This window comes from Ambystoma mexicanum, chromosome 12 (assembly GCF_040938575.1).
Source record: "Ambystoma mexicanum isolate Mex_15411 chromosome 12, UKY_AmexF1_1, whole genome shotgun sequence".
Taxonomy (NCBI): domain Eukaryota; kingdom Metazoa; phylum Chordata; class Amphibia; order Caudata; family Ambystomatidae; genus Ambystoma; species Ambystoma mexicanum.
The window spans coordinates 626,463,651-626,488,623 of record NC_090936.1 but is presented as its reverse complement, the minus strand read 5'-3'; the positions used below and the strand labels follow the sequence as shown (position 1 = coordinate 626,488,623).

General features: G+C 51.3%; 1 protein-coding gene across 3 annotated transcripts in view; it reads left to right on the top strand.

Moving 5' to 3' along the window:
• Window positions 1-24,973, top strand: part of FAM3C (FAM3 metabolism regulating signaling molecule C) — a 655,720-nt gene that overhangs the window by 564,694 nt on the left and 66,053 nt on the right. For all 3 annotated transcript variants that reach the window (XM_069629081.1, XM_069629083.1, XM_069629082.1), the window contains exon 8: window positions 21,221-21,305. In XM_069629081.1, the coding sequence (XP_069485182.1) occupies window positions 21,221-21,305 (85 nt within the window). The remainder of the gene's footprint in view (window positions 1-21,220; window positions 21,306-24,973) is intronic.

The window sequence follows — 24,973 nt, the reverse complement described above, 5'->3', positions numbered from 1 at the left end:
CATGTCCCAGAAAGCCCATTAAAGGCTACTCATTCCGAGAAGTCTTCTTCCAAGAGTTCTGATCGTAGAGACCTGTCTCATAAAAAAAAAGACAAGACTCATAGGGCTAAGTCTACCCCTTCTAAAGAAACTAACTGTCCCACAAGTTGAGGATGAGGGTCCCTTAAGTGAGGATTTAAATAATAAAGGCCTACCCACACCAACACCCCAAGTCCTTGCCATACCTTACCCTGGGGTCATCCCCAGCTCAGCCCTATGGACAGCAGAGGACATAGATAGGGTGATGTCCAGAATTACCTTTTTTGCAAATTTCTTTGAAACAAAAACCGCATGCAATAGAACATTTTCAGAGCACACCTCCCAGTACTCAGGATTCAAGCTCTCAGCCCATGTCTTCCTCCTCTCAACCATTGTCTTCATCTCAGCCACCAGGTAAAAGGTCTCACACTTCTGCTGGCCTTTATGACATTGATACAGACACTGAAGGTACCAGGAGGATTATCAATACCATGATGGTGATGAGGATGATGAGGCAGAGGTGTATACTATGTCTTCTCCAATTCAACAGGATTCCCTGGTGCCTGATTCTCCAGTAGATAATCGGCCCTTATTCAATGACTTACTAATCAAAGCAGCTGAGCACTTCGGTATTCAAATTCAGCAAGACAAAGATTTTGTCGAAGATATCCTGGGAGACAAAAAAGCTGCCAGTTAATACCCATTTTAAGGTCTGTCCAAAGAAGAATCCAACCTTCACTGGAGACACCCAATCAAACGAGGGCAGTAAACCCGTGGATAGAAACTGTTATCCTTTATATATCAGAGGACAGCTTAAGCCCGCTAGTTGTCACAACTACTCGAAAGAGGGCAGGTACGCCACCCCTCTTCAGAGGCTCCCCCAGACAAGGAGAGCGAGAAGCTCTATACCATGGGGAGGAAAGTTGAAACTTCGGCAGCGTTTAAAACTAGGATCGCCAACAATTCCACACTGTTGGCGAGCTATAACTGCCATAAATGGGACGAGGTTACGGCCCTCATCGACTCTACTCCAGAGCCTTTAAAGTCTAGACTTGCCCTAGTAGCAGCGGAAGGCAAAGCCACTGCCAGCAGCTTGCTGAAGAACAACCTTGACACTGAAGATAATGTGGGACGTATTATTGCTGAAGGAGCCATTATCAAGCGCCATGCTTGGCTTCGCCAATCTGGCCTCAAGCTTGAGACCCAGGCAAAGTTACTCAACATGCCAGTGGAACCAACCGTAGTATTCATCAAAGCGGTGGCTGACGCTCTGAAATCAGCCCAAGAGTAATATGATACCCTCAAATCCCTTGGGCAACTCACCAATAAACAACCTGGCCAGAGGGGTGGGAACAGTGTTTGCTGTTTTTGTGGCCAAAATTCCCGAAGAGGCTCCGGATACAGGCAAAATCAAAATTCATCATGGAACAACTGGGGTCAAGCGTCCCAGGGTTATCCAAGAGGCCAGCGCAGATCCCGCGGCCAAGGGAGATCCTCCACATCTAGATGTGGAGGAATGCCCCCAAACAATGACCGCACGCTACAGGCCCACTCCCATGCCTCCCCAGTAGGGGGACGGATTTCACACTTCACCCACGCATGGGAGGGAATAACCACAGACAAGTGGGTGTTGTCTACAGTAGTGGGAGGTTATTGTGTGGAGCTCCTGGAAAGTCCATCGAACCACTCCCCGCGCCAAAGGAAGACAACAAAGGATGAACAATTCATCCTGTTAGAAGAAGTCCATGCGCTGCTCCTCAAGGACGCCATCGAGATTGTGCCGTACAGCGAGGTAAACAAGGGTATTTATTCAACATACTTCCTTGTGCCAAAAAATATCCAACTATGCGCCCAGTATTAGACTTACGCCATGCAAACACTAATATAAAGCCACAAAAGTTCCACAAGACAACGCTACGAGAGTTAATTCCCCTGCTAAAATGGGGGGATTACATGGCAACATTGGATATGAAAGATGCCTATTTTCTTATTTCAATGCTCTCAGCACACAGAAAACTCTTGTGATTCAAAATAGCAAACCAGCACTACCAATTCAAGGTGCTACCCTTCGGAATAGCTTCAGCTCCAAGGGTATTCACCAAAATACTGGAGGTGGTGGCTGCGCACCTGTGCAGGGAGGCAATCCCAGTATACCCCTACCTGGACAACTGGCTGATCACAGGAGAAACTCCCCATCTTTACAGACAAAACACACGAAGCCTAAATCCTCTCTTTCAATTGGGCTTCTCAATAAATGCGAAAAAGTCAAGTCTTGTACCAAACGCATCAAAACAGTTCCTAGGAGCTGTATTAGATACACGAACAGGCTTAGCCTTTCCATCCATAGAAAGAGTGCAGAACATGCTTTGGCAAATACCCCATTATCAAGCCGGTCTCCAGATAAGCGTTTGTTAAGCAATGCTTTTGCTAGGCATAGTGGCATTGTGCATATATCTAGTACCACACTCACACGCCTGCACATACGACAAATGCAAGAGTGGTTGGCGAAACAATGGTCTCGGGCAAGTGGTCAGTGGGACGAACTAGTGGTAGTTTCGCTTGCACTAGTTCAAAACATACGCTAGTGGTCCAGAGAGAATCGATTAAAGGGAAAACCCTTCCACGATCCGGAAGCACAAGCAATTGTCACAACAGACGCATCGCTCTCCGGGTGGGAGGCTCATTACCGTCACCACACAGCACATGGTCTGTGGACTCGCATCACGGCACAGAACCATGTCAACATGCTGGAAATTCTAGCAGTATTCAAAGCACTTCAGGCATTCAAAGCACAACTGATGAACCAGTCCGTTCAGATTCTAACGGACAGCACAACTGCGATGTTGTACAACAACAAACAGGGGTCACACACTGTCGAAGTCAGACCAAGTTGGTGCAAAATAATATGGAAATGGGCACTCAGACGGGGGATATCCCCATCCTCCCAACATGTTCCAGGTGTACTCAACACTCCATCAGACTCTCTGAGCAGAGATCCCGTACCAGAGGAACACGAGTGGCAACTAGACTCGCGCGTCATAGACCACATCTTCTCTCAGTGGGGTTACCCCACACTAGACGTTCGCTACAGGAGAAAACAAGCAATGCCCAGACTTCACGTCCAGGTTCCCTCAGCCATCCTCCAAGGGGGAACGCCCTATGGATGAACTGGTCAGGAAAATTTGCTTCCACTTTTCCCCTGCATCCATTAATGAGCAGAATAGTGAACAAGATGCACAGAGAACAGATGACGCTCATCCTAGTTGCTCCCACGTGGGCAAGACAACAGTGGTATCCACATCTGTGCAAACTGGTGATGTGCGATTCCATCAAGCTCCCGAGCCAAACCAAACTGTTAACCTAAGATGGGAACAACAGTGCACCCACAACCACACTCAATGAACTTGGCAGCATGGCTCCTGAAGTCATAGAGAGTTTGGACACCTTAATCTACCACAGCGGTGTATGGATATACTCAAGGAGGCACAAAAACCAAACACTAGACACTGTTAGTTCGACAAGTGGAGGAGATTTGTAATTTGGTGCCAGTCGAAACAAATAAAACCCCATAGAATGTACTCCTTCACACATTCTAAATTATATGCTCCACTTGTTAGACTTAGGGTTAGTATTCAACTCTATAAAGGTCCACCTGGTGGCTTTATCAGCTTATACCACCGCTCAAAGTAAAGAGTAAAAAGGCTCCACCCTCCAATTTCAAACCCACCGCCAGGATGGGATCCCAATGTAGTACTAGCAAAGCTCATGGGGGCCTCCTTTGAGCATATGCAGAAGTCCAGTCTTAAACACCTGACATACAAGACTTCCTTCTTAGTGGCTATTACTTCCATAAGAAGTTAGTGAATTACAAGCATTGTCAGTGCAGGACCCTAATTATCCATAAAGATAAATTGGTTTTACGTACTCATCCAAGGTTCTCCCCTAAATTAATTTCCAAATTCCATGTGAACCAATCTATTGAGCTTCCGGCTATCTTTCAGAATCCAACTAGCTCAGCTGAGGTAAAACTCCACACACTAGATGTGAGGAGGGCGGTCCTTTACTATGTAAACAAGACCATCGCGCTTAGGAATTAACTCTTTATCTCTGTATCACCAGGCAGAGAAGGAGACTGTGTTTCCAAAAATGCCATCTCCAGATGGATAGTAAGATGTATGCAATTATGCTATTCATTATCAAACAAAACGCTGCCTTTTACCCCAAGAGCTCACTCCACATGGAGCACAGGAGCTACTCTGGCTTTTATCGCAAATGTCCCCTTAGACAGCATTTGCAATGCAGCTATATGGCGCTCAGTACACACTTTCAATCAGCACTACTGCATTGACACCCAACCCAAAGCAGATACACAGACGGGACAAGCGGTTCTAAAACATCTATTTGCCGCTGCTCCTTCTCACGTCCCACCACCTTCTCCTAACACTGCTCGCTAATCTATGCATAGCATGTGATCTAAGCAGATTCCACAAGCCTCAGAAGGATCCATTACTCACCGTAATCTTATTTCTGATGCTTCTATCTGCTTCGATTCACGTGCTCCTCCCCTGAGAGAAGGTGCATAGATATTATGAGCTTTCTTTATCGATCTGCTTGGATACACCTGTATTCGCGCTACACTTGATGCAACCTCATGTCAGAACAAAAGCAATCTGAGCATCCTTGAATTGTGAAGGACCATGGGTACAGTGGACGTCACACTAGGGATAGTATTACAGGCACGCCCTGTCGATGTCCCTTTTCCAGTCTCAAAAACAACTGTAATACTCCGCAGCAGCTTCCACTAGATGTCTGCCTATGCATAGCATGTGAACCTAAGCAGATACAAACATCAGAAATACGATTATGGTGAGTAATGTATCCCATATAGGTTCGACGGAACCCTTTTAAATGGGGTCTTATCGTAACTAATGTCTTAATATTTTATTGCAAGCAATGTTTTTATTGTACATTTACTGTATTTCTGCCATGATTTTTTGCACTTTAGTCACTAAGTTCATATGGGTATCCAACTTGGTAGCTTCTGTTCTAAAATCTATTGTCTTGGAATGTTGCAATTCTCTGATTCCAAGGGAACGTGATAATAATTGTATTGTCTTATATGATCATCTATGTTGATTGCCGGGCTTGTGGTTGCTTTTATAGATGAAATGTTATCCGCAAATAGGGTAGGAGTAGGGTTTCGGTCTCTCAGACTATGTGCCCCCTGCACTTCTTTTCCAGTGTCCAACAATTAACCAACTGTTCCTCCTGCATGTTCGGGTAAAATTCAGCTCCAAGGATAGACTTGTCAAGATCCGGGGAATTGTGAGAATGAGACTAGGGGCCACTAAACTTTTACCTCCAGCTCTCCCGCTGTTTGTTTAGTGGATTGGGCAATGAATTTTCTAGGTCTAATCTTGGTAACCTTTTGATGACATCGGAGTCCGCCTTCTGGCTAGTCGCCTAGTCAATTTGCGACCATTTCATTCCTGCGTAGCCCTTTTCTGTTAGCACTCCCAATGCTTTGCTTTCCCCTACTGTTTCTATGGCCTCCTCGCCACTCTGCCACATGTTTCTGCCTCTTCACCCCCAACTGTGGTCCATCAGGTGTATGGCGCAGCTTTGGTACTTTCCTTGGCTGTCTCTGCCTTCTGGGGACTCTAACTTTCTCTGGCAGCTATCCCCCTGCCTCAACCAGCCTCCGGTTTGTTACCTCTACCATCTGAGTACTTTTTCCTCTTATTCACTCTCCTGGTACTCTTGTCCTCTTACTCTGCCCTCACCCCCTTTCCCCTTCATTTTTTTCAAATTTCCTCTGCTTTGCTCTCACCCCCGTCCTGTGCTTTGCTTGCTGTTAGGCAAAGTTTGTATGCAGTACCCTCTGGGAACACTACAAACAACTCTGACTACAGGTATAGGCAACCCAACCTTTGGTATAAGCTTGCACTACACAGTTTTGGTAGCGTGTTCAGCAGCCAGGCTTCTCTCAAGAGGGGAAAATGTGAGCTATAGTGGAGTTGCAGAGATTCAGTTACAGGTATTCAAATACACTCTTACACTCAAGGTTTCTTGTATGAACAATTAATTTATCAGTCAGTAATAAAGCCTTCTTCAGAAGGGAGCAATATAATAGTAACACTAATACACTGCAATACTGTACACTCTTAGGTTCTAAATCAGTAAAGACCATTTTGGGATGGCCCACAGACTCAACCTACATCCACAGGTGACTTCAATAACTAGGGTCCCGGGGACATTAATATCTTACTGTTGGCATTTAGAATATTTTTTGAAGTTGGTTAAATGTAAAGGTTATTAGAACAAGAGACAACAAATATTCTTAAGCAGGCAAATACTTTTGGATCCTCCAAGAAGAGTCATACAATTCAATAGGCTAAGCCAAAGTCAATGGGCGAAAGTCTTGTATAGAATGAAGCACTTCTGGTAAGTAAATGGAAAAGTCTTTGCACAAGTTCTTAGGAGTCTTTGATGAAAAGAAAAATCCATTGTAGGGCCACAAGCTGATTAGACCTTTGAGTTGTAGAAGTTACAAGCACTCTACAGTAAAAGGTAAGTTCTCTCAGACATCTTACAGTACCTTAGAAATAAAGAAAAAGATGCAGCTGATGACTTCTGTTCCTGTGCAGCTCTGCAGATCTCACTGTTCCTGGGCCTCAGTCATGGTGACAAGAGGGAGGATGTCAGGGGACTCCTGCAATGCACTCGGACAGTCAAAACTCGCAACCGGCAAACTTCATTTTCAGTGGTTGTTCAGTGTTTCAGCACCTAGCGTCTACCGCAAATAGCAACACTGCGGTTCCTGGCTGTCGAGATGGATGTCAGAGTGCGGGACCCCTTGCTTTTGGGGTCCCGCACTCTGTTGAATGGGCTCAGGGTCGGTCAGTCCTGCTTCCTGGGAGTTAGGAGGATCTTCCAAAAGCTCTAGGCCAGCTTAAAATCAAGGCACACAATCTGGTGTGCCTCTCCCTGGCTTCCAGCAGCAACTCTGTGAGCTCCGAGATGGATGTCCAGGTGGCTTACTTTGGAGTTGATTGGTCCCACCAATTCAAGGGGAAAAGTTGTCCGTGCAGGGGCATCTCTGTTGATGCGAACTTGGTGTTTTAGCACTGCAGCAGCGCTTAACTGGGCAGACCAACGGTCCAGAAGTTGCAGCAGGCATCCTCTTCAAGTTCTTCTTCGGTTCCTTCGTCCAGTGGTCGACTCTGCCTTTCAAACCAAAAGACTCACCTTTTATTCAGTTCTCTCCCATTAATTCCAGCCCAGCTGTCAGTCACCCAGCTGGGCGGCTGTCCTTGCCGGACAGTCAGCCAGCCAATCACCATAGAGTGCATTTGGGTCTCCTAGGAGGCTAAGCACAGGGAGTTTCGGGCACCTCCCTCGCTTCCTGCCTACCCCAGACACTGTGGAGCCAGAGGTGGGCTTCACTCGTGAATCCCGGCAAAGGCAAAATGAACAAAGAGACAAAACCTGGTTTGGCGCGCAGAGTAAATCGCAAGAAGGACCTTTCCACAAAGAAATGGAAAAAAAGACCGAGCGCCATTTTTACAAAGATGGCTCCCGTGGGTGCTTTACTGTAGCTGCGAACGCAGCCCGCGGTAAAGGCACACAATTGTAGTTCAACTAAACCACAGCCACCAGCCATTCAGTGAGAAAGGGATGACATTAAAAATGTTACATGAGAAGCTAGACAAAGGGGATACTAAGTAAACTCTCCTGCACTCTATTGTAAGATGGTGTGTGCTGGGTCTAGCACGTTACAATGGTAAGTAAAGTCACTTTCACTTTACTGCTCTGGGAAACAGTAGTTTATCCCAGAGAAAGTAGTTAAACCTTTAGAAATCTGAAAGACTTCCCTGTGCCACTGCACTGAAGGTGCTGTGTGACACAATGTAAAAGATGATTTCGAATGGATTGTGTCCTCACAACGTATTCCACATCTTTGACATGTAATGTCCACAGCTGTGCACTTCAGAAACTTTGTTGGCAGAGGGCGTCCTGCGTCAATGGCGTCAGGTCGATGTCCCTCGAAGGCCTCCGTCGAGGGCGACATCACTGGATGTTATAAATAGGACGCACAGCGCCTGTAGCCTCAGTTCCGTTTTTTCCACGAACGTGTTGCTTCCTGTTACTTGGCGCGCCTTGTGTGTTCATCATTACAATGTCTTTCTCTTCGACCCTTCCGACTCCACGTTGTGGCTTCAAGACCTGCCGGGATTGCAAGTCCAAGATGTTGCTCACCGACTCGCACTTGTTCGTGGTGCCTGGGCGAGTCGCACGACACTGACGACTGCTCGAAATGCCAGTCGTTGACTGTCAAGGCCTTGCGGAAGGGGAAGCTTCGGGCAGGTAGGGTCTCCAAGCCTGTTTAGTCCCGAAAATCCAAGTCCAAGGGGATTTCCACCAACGACTTGAGGTGCGACTCTCCACGTTGGAAGGAGTCCCTGGGATCTCGGTCTCGGAGTGGTTCCCACCATTCTTCTTCCTTTCCCGGCACTCTAGGAAGCGCTGTCACCGGTCGCCTTCCCTGTCCTCATCGGAGGATGGTCCCTCGAGGAAGGTAGCGTGCCCAACAAAATCCTCGACTCTGGAGGAATGGGCATCGTTTAAAGAACAAATGTTAGCAATTTTTCAATCACAGGGCACATGTCCATCGGGGAGCCTTTGAGGTCCCGTATGGATATGGATTAGAAAAAGTCGTAAGAGACGTGTCTCTAGGTCTCGGCCCTTGTCCCCAGCGAGACTGCAGTTACCTGTTGAGGGCTCTATGCTGGCGTTGACTAGGTCGGCGCCGTGTCCGTCCGACTCGGACGTCGACACTTTACCATTGTATCAGCCCACGGCGCCATCGGCACCTGTGTCGGCGTCGAAGCCTTTGGCACTATCGGCGTCGAAGCCTTTGGCACTATCGGCGTCGAAGCCTTTGGCACTATCGGCGTCGAAGCCTTTGGCACTATCGGCGTCGAAGCCTTTGGCACTATCGGCGTCGAAGCCTTTGGCACTATCGGCGTCGAAGCCTTTGGCACTATCGGCGTCGAAGCCTTTGGCACTATCGGCGTCGAAGCCTTCGGCACTATCGGCGCCTTTTTTCTCGGAATTTGCCTTTGAAGTGACCGGATATCGTGGATCCTCCAAGGAAGGCTACTGGGAAGTCTGTGCGGCCAGTTTTGGGCTCCAGGCCCTCTTCTGTCTCCAGGCCTGGGTTTCAGCCCCCTGAGGATGAAAGGTCTGAGTTTGAGGACCCTGGTGAGCTTGATGAGGCTCCACTTTTTTATGGTGAGTCAGTTGGAGGAGTTGAGGCAGACCCTCCATGATGCCAGTGGGTTGGACACTTCTCCGGAAGTGGAATTCAGTAGGCCTGAGCCTGGGACTCATACAGGGTCTTTGTACAGGATACTCATCGCGAGGTTCTCGGAGTATCTGGGCTGGTCTAGTCCTCTTGAAGACTTTGTGTAGGATGATCTAACAGACATTTTAGATCAAGGTCCGTCCTCTGTCCCGGTTTTGCCATTTCATCTTAGCTTGCAGAAAAGTGTGGCAACTGATTGGCAGTCCCCGGAATCTCATCCGGCTGTAAATAAATCTTTAACTAAGAAATACCACCCTTCCGTTAGCGACCCCAGCTATTTATCTACTTGCCCCACTCCTGAGAGTTTGGTGGTTCAGGCGGCTACGGCCACCCAGAGGCAGTCGGCGTACCCTACCTTCCCTGCGGACCTGCGGATAGGGACGACAAGCGCTTTGACGGTTGAGCCCGGAAGGTACTTTCTGCTGGGAGGATGGCCTTGAAATCAGCCAACTCCACGTGTGCCTTGGCAAGGTTTTCACACACTCTGTGGAATTGTGTTTCTTTGGCAGCTGAGCATATTCCCGAGGGGGGAGAAAGGGATGGGTTCCCTGCTCTCATGCAGGACGGCAAGGATGCCATGTGCGAACCCTTCAGTTGGGTTTGGATACGGCCGACAGTGTTAGCCGATCCATGGCTGCGAGCACCATTATACGCAGATTTGCGTGATTGCGGAAGTCCGGGTTTGCTCCGGATGTGCAGGCCCATCTTCTGAACATGCCCTTTGATGGCGCACATTTGTTTGGCAGCAAGGCTGACGAGAGCCTTGAGAGGTTGCAGACCTCAAAAGCTGCGGCAAAATCTTAAAGCGCCGCAGTGTGTCAACCTCCGCCTTTTCGCCCTAGGGGACAGCAATGGAGGGGAGGTTATTTTCGTTACTACTCCTGCTTTGGTAGAACGGGAGGGGCCGCCAGTCAAAGGAGCCAGCGAAAAAGTACCCGTAGTGGTCTGGGAAATCGTGGTGCAAAAGCCGCTCAGGCAGCTGCCTCTTTGCCTTTAGGCACTTCCAAACAGTCATGAAGCCATGTCCCATGGTTCGCCGGTTGTGGGGCATACTGTCTCAGCATCTCGAAGAGTGGCGAGCCATTACTTCAGATGCGTGGGTTCTGTATACCATAGCCCATGGCTACTGCCTTCCCTTCTTTCAGCGGCCTCACGACAATCCACCGGGGAAACTCTTTGAAGCTTCTGGATCCGCTCCTTGCGCAGGAAATCTTGTCCCTGCTGGAGAAAGGCGCCATAGAACTGGTGCCTGCAGCGGGGAGGAACAAGGGATGGTATTCCCCTTATTTTTGGATCCCAAAGAAAGACGGAGGATTGAGACCCATCATGGACTTGTGTTGGTTGAAGATGGTCACTCTTTCTCAAGTCCTCCAAGCCCTTCAACTTCAGGATTGGTTGGTGTCCCTGGTGTTAGAGAGAATTCTCTTTATAAGGCTAATTTTCCAAACCTAGTGAGTCCCCCAGCAGCTTTGCTGGATTTTTGGGGTTTGTTTTTTTCTCCTGCTAAGAGTGAGACTCTTTTACTCCCACTCTTAGGCATGATTTGAGGTATTTCTTTGACTTATGGGGTTCCTTTTTACTCCATAGGGTATGATCTGTTTTTCTGTATGTGTGGTACACAGCACCCTCAGTGCAGTTCCACAGGGGTGTCACAGTGACCCCCAAACATAGACTCCATACCCTGGGACTGACTACTGTCTCCCAGGGCATGTAAAGTCACCATTGGCTTTACTAGTCCAAAATTGTGAACAGAACCAGTACAAACCATCATATTGTGGAAGTACTGGTAAGGGGTAATTTGATTGCCCATGGGTCTGTTTTTGAGGGGGCACTGTCCCGTCCCCCCTCGTCGAGTTTCTGGCTGGTGGCAGTGGTTACCACGCGAAAAATATTCCACCGGAATATTCTCTATGGGATTTTCCCATTCATTTTCAACGCACCACTTTTTGGTGCAATGTTAAAGATTCCGCTGGTTTATTTATTTAATATTAAATCAATGTGTGATTGACAGCTAGGCTGGTGAATGGGGGTTTTTCTGCATAAAAGCAGGGCCTTTGGGACTGGAACTTCAGAAGTCGCCACAGGACCTAAGAATCCGAAGAGGGACGAAGCTGAGCCATCTGCAACGACGACACCACCGGTGAAGCCCTGCTGCAGATACCTCACCACTTTCCCGACGACAAGAGAAGATCTTCTGCTGGACGAGTCTTCTTCCTCTGAGCTGGTGGGACCAGCCAGTTCATCCTTTTCGCCTTCCAAAGACGGCCCTTGGTCGAATCACCCGTGCCAAGAACTCTGGCGGCCGGATGGCCAAGCTCGCCACTTTTGACCGTGAATAAAAGGACCGCTCCTTTTAATCGGGAACTCCACAGCTGGTTTCATCCCTGTGCAGTGTAACGACTCCAAGTTTCCTCCTCGACGAGATCCTCTCTTCCCCTGGTCGGAACGATGAACTGCAACCACTGCCAGGAACAACTGCCCCCGCTGGAGCTTCTTTTCTCTTTAAGGTACTGTTTCCTACCTGGCCTCCCTTTCTACAGATTGCTAAAGGTGACCCTTAAATCCTTGGCTTCTGTACTGGGTTGGCTCCAGACCTCTAACTATATCTTTTGACCCACCCCAACCTCTTTTGAACACTCTGCAAAGACTTTCAGTGCACTTTAAACCGTGTGATCCTGGGCACATTTCGTTTTGCTCCATTTAAAGTGGGCCTGGCCTATGAACTTTGGCTCTACAGTATAACCTGCCTTTCTCCCCTTGCTCTGAACTCTTAAGTGCCGGAAACTGTTTTATTCTCCAGCATGGGGTCTGGCATGGATTCAAATGCTCATGAATATTCCCCGTCGTCAGGCCGGGAATCCTCGGTATAGAAAAAAAAATCAGTATCAGTTTAGTTTCTGATCTATCTTTCTTAGTAGTAACCAATCACTGGTCTCTGGGTCATACTGCCCCCAGCCAATGACTGCCCTCTCCCTAAGCCCCGCCTCTGGCGGCCAACCTCAGATTTTTACCGCACGTTCAAGTGTTGGGCGTCCTCGTGCTTTAGGTCGCAAGCTTTTGCTGCGTTTTCGCGCTTTTTTCAGAAGATTTTTCTCATTTTTCGGTTAAATAGAGCCTCAAGCTCCACCCTTTCTACATCCGATCAACGGGGATCCGTTTCGGAGTTTTCTACAACCCTCAAGGGTGGAGATTTTGTCGAGTTATGCTTTTGGAGGATTCCAGAAGTTCCGAGGCCTACCCCGGACATGGCCCAGGAGAAAGGAGCTCGACGCCCGGGAAGCTGTTCAGGACCTGCCCTGGATGCCAGCTTCAGAATGTTTTCAAGGAGGACGAGCATTCGTTATGCCTCTGTCTCCATGAGGACAAGACGCACACAGAGAAGGACTGTGCGTTTTGTGGGAACATGTCGGAACGGACCATGAAGGATCGCCACCTCCGTCTCGCCAACTGGCAGGAAGGGAAGAGCCCGTCAGGCGAGAAGAAGAAAAAGAAGTCCGAGCGGTCTTCTAAGTCCTGTGAGGGCGCCCCGTTGACGGGGGCCCAACAAAAGGCTAAGCACTGCGAGTCCGCGGGCACCGGGAGCGCCGAACGGTCAGGCTCCTTGGCTGCCAGGCAGGGCGCATCCTCCCTGGCGCCATCAACCACGAGCCAACACTCTGGCTCGGGTAAGAGGAAGTCCAAGAACCCGGCGAAGCTTCTGGAGAGGCCCCGGTCGATCTCGAAGATTCTGGCAGAGGGGGAGCGAGGCTCGGACCCTCCCCCCAAGGTGAAGGCCCCAGGCGTACAGAAGGTGACGATGGCCTTAGTTCACCCTGCTAAGACCTCGATTGAGGATGTCGCCGCGGCCCTGGCTCAGCCTGTGGAGGCTACCCCAGTGGAGGCGCCTTCAGGACCCAGAGTCTCCCTGCCACCGCGCAGGGAGTCGTCTTTCAGGCCCATTGAGAAGACCCCCACGAAGTCCGCGTTGGAAAAGGTGAGGGAGGGGCTGGTGGCCATCGTGGATACGGACACGACCTCTGAAGAAGAGCTCATCGAAGTCGTGGAAGAGGCCCAGGCCATCGGGAGGGATCCTGACTAGGGCGACAACGAGAGCAACGGTGTCGCCGACGAGGCTCCTCAAGAGCCCTCGCGCCCGTAGTTTCCGGCGCCGCAGGACACTTCGGCGGCCATTTTGTCAGCGATTCAGTCCATCTGCTCAGAGATAAGGACAAGGTTGCCCCTTCCCCCGAAGGAGGTACCTGAGCCAGACCCGACGGGGGAACCGGAGCCAGGACCTTCGTAAAGTCCACCGCATAAGAGGACGACGCATCCTATGCCACCTCTCCCACCTCTGAGGCCTGCTCTGCCTTCCCCCCGGTCTACTACCCACGGGGATGATACAGGCACGGACACGGCTACGACAGGTACAGATGACGACTGAGGCGACGACGGGATGTGTCCCCCGTCACCCCCTGCTCGGGCGTCCCCGCCCGACGAGATTGGATCCTTTCATGCCATGATTTCCAGGGTATCAAAGCTCTTCCAGCTCTGCCCAGAAGAGAAGGAAGGGTTCCTTTACCAACGGCGCAAGGCTAAAAGGAAGACGGTCCTCGCCGTACCACTTCTTGAAGATATCTGGGATGAGGGGCTCGCCCCCCTCAAGAACCCTGCCACGGCGCCGGCAAAGAGGGACCGGTACGAGAAGTAGTACCGGGTCCCCGACCCTGCCCCCATGTGCCTTCGGGCGCAACCTACCCCGGATTCGGTCGTCTCGGCGGCGGCAAAGAAGAAAGCTGGGGGGGGCATCGGCCTCGACATCAACTTCCCCGCCGGACGGCGAGGGCAGGAAGCTGGACACGGTGGGACGACGGATCATCTCATCCGCAACAACGACTATCAAGGCGGCCAACGCCCTGGCTATCGTAGCCCGCTACGATAGCGAGTTGTGGTTCAAAATTGCCCCTCTGTTGGACTTCTTTCCGGACGCCAAAAGGGCTGAGGCCCTTGAAATCCTACAGGAAGGCGAGATTGCTTCAGACCACGCCATCACGGTGGCAACGGACATCGCCGACACCGGTTTCCGTCAGTTGGGCAACACCGTTTGCTTGAGACGACGAGGATGGCTCAAGGCCACGGATTTCCGCCAGGACGTACAAACCAAGGTTTTGGACATGCTCTTCGACGGGAACAACCTGTTTGGGAAGGTAGTTGATGAGTCCCTTCAGGCCATCAAGACAGACAGAGACTGCCTGGGCACTGGGAGTGCTCCAACAACGACGGCCGTCCTTTCGGAGCTCCGGAGGTAGACAAGGTGCCTCCAAGGGATCTGGCAGTGGCTCCTCCACGTACCGCCAAGCGGCAAGATCTTCGCCCCAGGAAGCCTAAAGGGGACGCGGCAAATCAGGTGGTGCCCGTCATTGACAGGGAGGTCAAGGAGGCAAGGCGGCCTCCAAACAAGATTGAACCGACCGTGGGGTCGGGCCCCCGCCGAAGCACCCCGGTGGGAGGCCGGCTGGCGAGGTTTGTCAGCGTGTGGGAGTCCATCTCCACCGACCGTTGGGTGCTGGACGCCCTGGCCCAAGGGCACGCCCTCGAGTTTCAGAAGTGCCCTTGCGTTCCACCTGTGGCCAGGAAGGAAAATCACGTCCCTCAACTACTGTTGGAAGTAAGGGCGATGCTCAAGAAGGGTGCCATCGAGCTCGTCCCAAAGAGGCTTTGGGGCTCTGGAGTTTACTCAAGGTATTTCCTCGTAAAAAAGAAGACCAGAGGATGGCGCCCCATCCCTGGACCTGCGACGACTGAACAAGTACATCAAGGCACAGAAGTTCCGGATGGTCACCCTCCAGCACGTGCTGGACTTGGAGGATGCGTACGTCCACATCCCCATTCTAAAAAGACACCGAAAGTTCCTCAGGTTCGTGGTCCAAGGGCGGCACTACCAGTTCAAGGCCCTCCCGTTCAGATTGAAGTCGGCACCCAGGGTGTTCACCAAGTGCCTCGCACCGGTGGCGGCGCGGCTGCGCCTACAGGGGATCCACGTCTACCCCTACCTGGACGACTGACTCATCCGAGCAAGGACAAGGGAGCTCGCCGTGGAGCATACTGCGAAGACCGTCCAGCTGCTCACGGACCTGGGATTCTCCATCAACTTTCCAAAATCCCACCAGGTTCCGTCGCAAGTCGCCCTGTTTCTGGGAGCCAAGCTCGACACAGTGGCGCAGCTGGCCTCGCCGTCGGAGGAAAGGACCAGGACCATTCTGGGCAAGGTGCAGCATCTGCTGGCCACGGACATGGCCAGGGTAAGATCTATCAAGTCCCTCTTCGGGATGATGTCCTCCTGCATTTATCTGGTGCGCCTTTGCAGGCTTCGGATGCGCCCCTTACAAGAGTTCCTCGACGCCCGCTGGGTCCAGTCGATGGGCAGCTTCGAGGACAGGATCCCTCAACGAGACGTTCCGTCAGGCGATCCGGTGATGGGGTACCCGCTCCCATGTATCGGCGGGCACGGACTTTCAGACCCCAGCTCACCAGGTGACGGTGACGACGGACGCCTCCCTGGAAGGTTGAGGAGCGCACTCCGGAGATCTTCACGCGAGAGGCCTTTGGCTCCCGGAGGAGAAGTCACTCCACATCAATATCTTGGAGCTCCGCGCAGTGTTCTGGGCCCGCGGGTCTTTTCTTCCGTACATCAAGGGCAAGGTGGTGAGGATCTTCACCGACAACACCACCACGATGTTCTACATCCGGAAGCAGGGCGGAACCAGGTCCCCGGCCCTATCCAAGGAAGCCCAGGATCTGTGGCATTGGGCCGTCGCCCAAGGGATGTTTCTGGTGCCTCTTCATCTGGCAGGAATAAAAAAACACGATCGCCGACTCACTCAGCAGGGAGCTGCGCTCGTGCCATGAGTGGGGACTACGCCAGGATCAAGTGGATCGACTCTTCCGACGATGGGGCGAACCCCAAATCGATCTCTTCGCGACGGCGACGAATTCCAAGTGTCAGAGGTTCGCCAGCAGGTTCCCCCAGCCGAGGAGCATGGGCAATGCTTTCTCGTTCCCCTGGGACGGCCTATTTCTTTATGCATTGCCTCCGCTGCCGTTGCTGCTCCGGCTCATCAACCAGCTCAAGAGGTCCCGGTGCAGGATGATCCTCGTCGCACCGGCGTGGCCGAGACAGATCTGGTTCCCGGACCTTCTGGACTTGTCAACGTCCACACCAGTCAAGCTGCTGACGGACGCAGACCTTCTCTTCAGAGAAAGAGGCGCCATTCTTCACCACAACCCGGAGTCGCTGAACTTGCAGGCCTGGCTCCTGCAGCACTAGAGTTTGGAGGGTACGACATCCCGGCCGACTGCAGAGAGGTTCTTGCAAAGGCCAGGGCGTCCTCAACGCTCAAGTGATACGGACATAAATGGAAGAGGTTCTCTGTCTGGTGCCGTGCACAGAAGATTAACCCTTTGCGGATTACGGCCCCTCAAGTACTGCCGTACCTACTGTCGCTGGCCAAAGCTGGACTGGCTCACGCCTCCATCAAAATACATCTGGCTGCAATCTCCCGATATACGAGGACTACGGGTCAGGCGTCCTTGTGGTCTCATCACCTGGTGAAAGAATTCATGAAGGGACTATTACGATCCATTCCCGCCGGTGAAGGCTCCTGCGCCGGCGTGGGAGCTTAATGTGGTGCTGACCAGGCTCATTGGGGCCCCATTCGAGCCTATGCATTCGGCGCCTTTGAAGTTCCTGTCATGGAAGACAGCTTTCCTCGTGGCCATCACCTCTGCACGGCGAGTGGGAGAGATCCAGGCCCTATCTTGCAAGCCTCCATACTTGACTTTTCATGACACGAGGGTGGTGCTGAGGACGCACCCCTCCTTTATGCCCAAGGTGCCATCGGACTTCCACCTCAACGAGCCCTTGGTGTTGCCAGTTTTCTTCCCGTCGCCTTCGTCGCCGGCCGAGAGGACTTTGCACTCGCTGGATGTAGCTAGAGCGCTGAAGTTCTACGTGGACCACACGAAGAATTTTCGGAAGACGTCAAAGCTGTTTGTGAACTTTGGGACTGTGAATCAAGGGAAGGCTCTCTCGAAGACTTCCATTTCCAGATGGCTCTCCGGCTGCATCATGCACTGTCACCGGTTGGCAAACCGACCGCTGCCCGGCCGTCCGAGAGCCCATTCGACCAGAGCGATCGCTGCTACCACGGCGTTACTGTCTGGTGTGCCCCTGCTGGACATCTGCAGCGCTGCGACGTGGAGGTCGACGCACACCTTCACAAGATTCTACTGCGTCGATCGGGACTCCAGGGAGGAGTCCAGGGTCGGCCAAGCAGTGCTGCGCAACCTGTTCGCCTAAGATGAGCCTGGTGAGGAGGTAAGAGATGCTTAATGTTGAGTTGTTGTATTGCTTAATGTTGAGCCTGTTGCCACCTCCCGTGGTTGTGCATGTGTGTACTGCTATGTATTCTCTTATTCATGAGCATGTGAATCCATGCCAGACCCCATGCTGGAGAAGGAACAAGTTACTTACCTGTAACTGTTGTTCTCCAGCATAGGTCTGGCATGGATTCACATGCGAACCCTCCCGCCTACCCCTCTGCGGCTCTTCACTTGGTCATACTGCCACTTTACGTGCTACCAAATCTGAGGATGGCTGCCAGAGGCGGGGCTTAGGGAGAAGGAGTCATTGGCTGGGGGCAGTATGACCCAGAGACCAGTGATTGGTTACTACTAAGAAAGACAGATCAGAAACAAAACTGATACTGATTTTTTATTTACCAAGGATTCCCGGCCTGCCGACGGGGAATATTCATGAGCATGTGAATCCATGCCAGACCCATGCTGGAGAACAACAGTTACAGGTAAGTAACTTGTTCCTTCTTTGGTGCACAGAGGCCTTCAAGTGGGTACCATTTAAAGACTACCTGGCGGCGCTGTCTGTCATGGGTGATCCGTTTGAACCGTTGCACTCTTGTCCTTTTGAGATTACTGTCCTTCAAGACTGTGTTCTTGGTTGCGGTTACTTCCGCTCGCATAGTGAGTGAATTGCAGACACTTTCATCTAAGCCACCCTTTACTGTGTTTCACAAGGACAGGATTGTACTGTATGTCCCTCTTTTCTACCTAAGGTAGTATCTGAATATAATTTGAGTCAAAAGGTGGTTCTTCCATCTTTCTACCCTCCTCCTCATCCTGGTGAGGAAGAGGAGGGACTCCATCGGTTGGATCCTAGGAGAGCTCTGAGCTTTTACATTTCTAGGATGGCTAGGGTCAGAGTGGACGATCAACTCTTTTTGGGATATGCTGGACACCGATTGGGCCAGGCTGTTACCAAACAGACCTTGTCCAGGTGGATTATCCTCAACATTATGGAGTGTTACCGATTGGCGGGTAAGGACCCTCCTGAAGGGTTGCAAGCTCATTCCACTAAGGGCGTGGCTACTTCCACCGCCCTCCAACGGGGTGTTCATATTAGGAATATTTGTGATGTCGCTACATGGGCTTCAATCCACACCTTTCTTAAACATTATTCCCTGGATACAATCCATGGTCAGGATATGGCCTTTGGGAAGGCGGTTCTTCCGCAATCTAATTGGGTACACTAAATTCTTTTCCCTCCTCCATTTACTGGTACTGCTTTGGGAGTCTGTCAAAGATGTGGAATATGTTGGAGGACACAATCCATTCGAAGAATAAGTTACTTACCAACTGGTAACGTTCCTTCGACTGGATGTTCCTCCAACGTATTCCACATTGCCCTCCTAGCCTGCCCCTCAGGTGAATTTCCTATGTGATTGCAGCTTCCATTTCCGCAAGGCTAAGTGCAGTCAAGCGGGCATGAGACTGCTGCCATACGTTCTGGGGGAAAAAACTTAAACTGAGGCTACGGGAGACGTGCGTCCTATTTATAACATCCGGTGACGTCACCCTCGACGGAGGCCTTCGAGGGACATCGACCCGACGCAGGACGCCCTCTGCCGAAAAAGTTTCCGAAGTGCACAGCTGTGGACATTACATTAATACGTTGGAGGAACATCCAGTCGAAAGAACGTTACCAGTTGGTAAGTAACTTGTTCGTCTATGGAGTTTGTCAGACTCCAAAACTGTGTACAAAATCACATTAAAATACACAAGAGTGGGGGGGAAAGGGGTCACAATCTCTCCAGCTTAAAAAAAATCCAAGTCCTCAAAATCCAGCAAAGTTGCTCGGGGTCTCTAAGGTGGAGGGAATTAGCACATTTCTGAGAATTCTCCCCAACACTCGCACCCCCTCCTCTGCTTTGCTCACGCCCCCCACAACCCGGTCCTCTGCTTTGCTCACACCCCCCACAACCCGGTCCTCTGCTTTGCTCACGCCCCCACAACCCGGTCCTCTGCTTTGCTCACGCCCCCCCTCCTCCTCCTCCTCTGCTCATGCGCCCTCCTCCTCTGCTCAGGCCCCCTTCTCCTCATGTCCCCTCCTCTGCTTTGCTCACACACCCCCTCCTCACCAGCTTTGCTCACGCCCCTTGTCCCCCATTTTTGTTTTGCTCACCCCCCTTTCTTCTCCTATTCCCTCCATTTGTATCACCACATCCTCATGTTCTCTCTCCTCCTACCCTTTTGTCATCACCTGTACCCTCTTCCCTTATTCCCAACCTCCAGGTCACCTGCTAGCGTCTGCTGAAAACCTCCTTCTCTCTTTCACCCAATCTCCTCCTTTCCAGCCTCTTTATTTTTTTACAAAATGTGTTTATTTGAAGAACAAGGATGTCAATTTCGATCAGAATTTAGCTTACAATAACCTGTTTACAGATGGCAGCATTCCCCAGAAGGTTGCGTGCACAATAACACAAGCATGAGAACCGGTGATATGCCAGTTTGACGGTGTCAACAAAGTGGGGCATAGACCAGGAACAAAACATATGTAAGAAACATAACTTACAAAGGTAACATCAACATAGGGGCACATTCTTCCAACTAAAGATTACTGTAAGAATATACAACATGACATTATAAGGTGGCACTGGAGGGAGTGGTTGGGTCAGGTAGGGCCTGCCAAGCCAGTCACCTATTCTCGTCTCTAACATGCTCCTTCTCTACACCTTCAAATTTTTCAAGATCCTTCACCCTTTTATTCAGGCCCATGCTCTCTATAAAGGGCTCTTGCCCTGCCCCCAGGGACTGCTGTCCACCCCCTCTGCACTGGTGACTGTAGTTTGGTTTTCTTCTCAGGGGTTGGTTAGGCATGCTTGCAGTCTCTAGGTCACTTCAGCAGTACTGCCAGTCCTGGGTCTATGGCCTAAGCTTTTAAGGCGGCTACCTGTCATCTTAGCTCCACTGTGGATGCAGATGGGCCACTGTAGCAGCTACAAGAGTTCTAATCTCCTATTTGTTTAAACATACACTTTGCTATATATGCAAGCCTCAACCTGCTGAAGTCTGTGATTGCTTCATTCTGCTCAAACTCGCGGCTCCCAGTCCCAAGAAGCAGCATGTATGATTCTGCTGTCTTTCCACAGATCAGAGACCCTGATTTGACTTTACTCCACCAGAATCTGGACTAGTTTTGGGTTCTTTTGGAAGGGGAAGCACATAACAGCACCTAACCTCGGAAATTAGCAATGTTCTTTTTTTATGTTGCATCTTGATAAGTGCCTGCCGTGCTGTGAAGGAAGAGTGGGATAGACCAGGAAATCCTACCCATCAAGTATTAGGTGGTGGTACCTGGCCCTTTTGGTCACCACATCTCGCACCCTAAAAGCCAGGCTGGGCAGACAGTCGCAGAATTACTTTAGTGTTGTTGCCCCGTAGGGTGTTTAGACTGGTGCTATATTTCTTGTCTTATTACTTAATATTTACACTCTCTCCTTATAGATGTAGCACCCTTTATTGAGTTTACGAAGAACATAAAAGAAGGAACTATTGTGTTCATGGCAACTTACGATGATGGTGCTACAAAGTGAGTAAACTTATTTATTTTACCTTTTTATTCTTAACAGTCCCTTTATTAATGCATAATCCATAAGGAAACTTAATTTCTTGGTAGTTCTTAAAGATACCTAAATCATTCAACTTATTTCAATTTGTACTGTATGCATTTTAGATTTGTTGAATACTTATTTCTTCTACAGATATTCTCCAGTATTCTATATTTCGAGGGGATTGGGTCCGCCGACGTATTCGATATCTGTCAGTAATCACTACAGCTGTGCTTCTTCGGAAAATCTTTCTGCGTTGATGACGTCAATACGCCATCCTCGAGGGCCTCCGTCGAGCCGACGTCACCGGATGTTGTAAGTAGGATGCACGACGCCCATAGCCACAGTTCTGTTTTTTCCGCGAACGTGTTCGCTTCGGAGATCTCGGCGTGCCTCGATTCTACTGAATCCTGTTCTTTCGGTCCTTCAAACCTGTTTCTTCATTGCTATCGAATATGTCGTCTTTGGCTTCTTCCACCCCGCGGTGCGTGTTTAAGAAGTGTCGGGTGTGCGGGTCCAAGATGTCGCTGATGGATACGCACGCCGCTTGTCTCTGGTGCCTCTAGGAGGACCATGATACGGACGACTGTGTCGACTGCCAATCGCTCACATCAAAGGCCTTGCGGGAGCGTAAGAAGAAGCTGTCGGTCGGTAAGGTGGCCAAGCCCCGGAAGTCGCGTTCCACTGGTCTTTCGACAGATGATTCGAGGGGCGACTCTCCGCATCGTTGTCGGGAGTCCGGGGGTTCTCGGTCTGGGAGTCGGTCCCGCCATAACTGTGCCTCGAAGAAGCACTCCAGGAAGCGCTGTCACCGGTCGCCTTCCCCATCCTCTTCCGAGGACTCTGCCAGTCGGCGGGTTGCTTGTCCCAACAAAAATTCCACTCCTGAGGAATGGGATTCCTTCCGAAAGGAGATGTTGGTGATTTTTCAATCGCAGGGCTCCGGTCTGTCTGCGCCGTCTGAGGACTCCGGTCGTGGCCGTGCTAGAGACGCCGCTCGTCCGCCTTTGGGCTGGAGCAGTCGTCGCGACCACCGGGCGCCTTCGAGTACCCGGTCGGACAAGGATGGTCGTTCTAAACATGCCCATTCCAGGTCCAGGTCCTCGACGCCCTCGAGACCGTGTGAACCTGTGAAGTCTTAGAGGAAGACATCGACGTCGAGGTCGTCGACGGACTCTCTTGAGGCCCCACCACCGAGGAAGTCATCGACGCCATCGTTGCCCGGGCTGTCGAGAGAGACGCTCGGGGCTCTGCCCTCGAGGCCTGTGTAGACGATGTCGAAGCTGTCGGCGCTGCACTCGACCCCGATTGCATCAACGCCCTCAACGCCTTTCGAGGCGGTTTTGTCGGGGATGCCTTGTGGTACGGGGGAACCCCCTAGAAAAGCTCTGGCTAAGGCAAAACATGTCTTTGTTCCTTTTTCGGTTCCCTCTTTCCAGCCTCTGGATTAGATTTCTGAGGTGGAGGAGGGGTCTGAGGAAGGTGTGGTTCCTGCAGAGGTCCCTGATGACCTTGTTTCTGGTCATAGCCAGCTTGAGCACCTGCGCCAGTCATTGCATGATGCCAGTGGGCTCGACACCTCTCCAGAGGTGGAATTTGGTAGGCCTGAGCCTGGCACGCATGGTGTCGAGGGTCACGGATTACCTGGGGTGGTCTGCCCCCCCTGGGGATTTTCAGCAGGATGACCTGACTGATATCCTGGACCATGGTCCACCAACTGACCCGGTGCTGCCATTCCACATGGCCTTGCAGAGAAGGGTGGCTCCGGCTTTGAGAAAGTCCTTGCCGAAGAAATATCGCCCAGCCAGTGGCGACCCCTGCTACTTGACCACGCACCCCACTCCGGAAAGGTTGGTAGTGCAGGCGGCTACGGCCCCCGCAAAGCAGGCGTCGCACCCTACCATCCCTCCTGATAGGGACGACAAACGTTTTGACGGCTGGGCAAAGAAGGTATTTTCTTCTGGGGGTATGGCGCTTCAGGCTGCCAACTCCGTTTGTGCCTTGTCTCGTTTGATGCACACTCTGTGGAACTGTATTTCTCTAGCAGCTGATCATATTCCCGAAGGGGAGGAACAGGATGGTTTCCTTGCTATCGTGCAGGATGGCAAGGATGCCATGTGTGAATCCGTTCAGTCGGGTCTGGACATGGTCGATTGCGTCAGCCGGTCCATGACGGCGAGCACAGTAATACGCAGGTTTGCGTGGTTGCGGAAGTCGGGTTTTGCTCCTGATGTGCAGACCCGCCTCCTCAACATGCCCTTTGATGGTGAACATCTTTTTGGCAGCAAGGCTGACCAGAGTTTTGAGGGTGCAGACCTCCAAGGCTGCAGCAAAGTCGTTGGGCGCTGCAGTCGGCCAACCTCCGCCTTTTCGTCCTAGGGGACAGCAATGGAGGGGAGGTTCCTTTCAATATTACTCGTCCTTTAGTAAATCGAGAGGAGCTGCTAGTCAAAGGGGCAACTGTAGGAGTGCCAGAGGTGGAAAACAAGGTACTCGAGGTGCCAAGGCTGCGCGAGCAGTTGCCTCTTTGCCCTCAGGCACTGCCACAGCCGCTTCAGCTCAGTCATGAGGCCCATGCTTCTCCGGTTGGGGGAAGGCTGGTGCAGCATCTTGTAGAATGGCGTGTCATTACTTGAGATGTGTGGGTTCTGGAGATCATAGCCCACGGCTACTGTCTTCCTTTCCGGCAGAGGCCTCACAACAATCCACAGGGAACCTCTCTTTGAAGAGTCCGGATCCGCTCCTTGCGCAGGGAATTCAATCCCTGTGGGAGAAATGCGCTATGGAACTGGTGCCTGTAGCGGAGAGGAACAAGGGATGGTATTCACCTTATTTTTTGATTTCGAAGAAAGACTGAGGATTGGGACCCATCATGGACTTACGTGGTTTGAACAAGCTCCTCAGGAAGGACAAGTTCAAGATGGTTACTCTTTCTAAAGTCTTCCAGGCCCTTCAACTTCAGGACTGGTTGGTGTCTCTCGACCTCAAGGACGCTTATTTTCATGTGCCGATCCATCCCAAGCACAAGAAGTACCTGAGGTTCGTGGTTGGCGACTCACACTTTCAGTTTCGGGTCCTGCCGTTCGGATTGACCTCTGCCCTGAGGGTTTTCACCAAGCTCATGGTGGTGGTGGCAGCGTATCTCAGGAAAGAGGGGATTCACGTCTACCCCTACCTGGACGATTGGTTGATCAGAGCGCGCTCTCCCGACCAAGTCCTGGATCATCTGTCAGTCACCTGCCACTCCCTTCACAAGCTGGGCTTCTCCCTCAACTTAAAGAAATCTCACTTGACGCCAACTCAGCGGCTCCAGTACATTGGAGCAGTTCTCGACACGTCCCTGGGGCAGTGTTTTCCTCCCCAGGTGAGGGCTCGCCACATTCAGCAGATGGTGCACAAGTTTCAACATGCCCAGAGTCTCCCAGCGTTCGAGTTCTTGAGGTTGCTCGGCCTCATGGCATCCTGCATTCTTCTGGTGCCAGAGATCTTTGCAATGGGCTCTCAAGCTCCAGTGGTCACAGTCCTCTGGCAGGATGTCGGACCTCGTTCAGGTGCTGCCCTTGGTCGCCCAGGACCTTCTGTGGTGGGCTGTCGAAGGCAATCTGATGAGCGGGGCTCCGTTTTGGCTGCCCTGGCCAGAGGTGGTGAT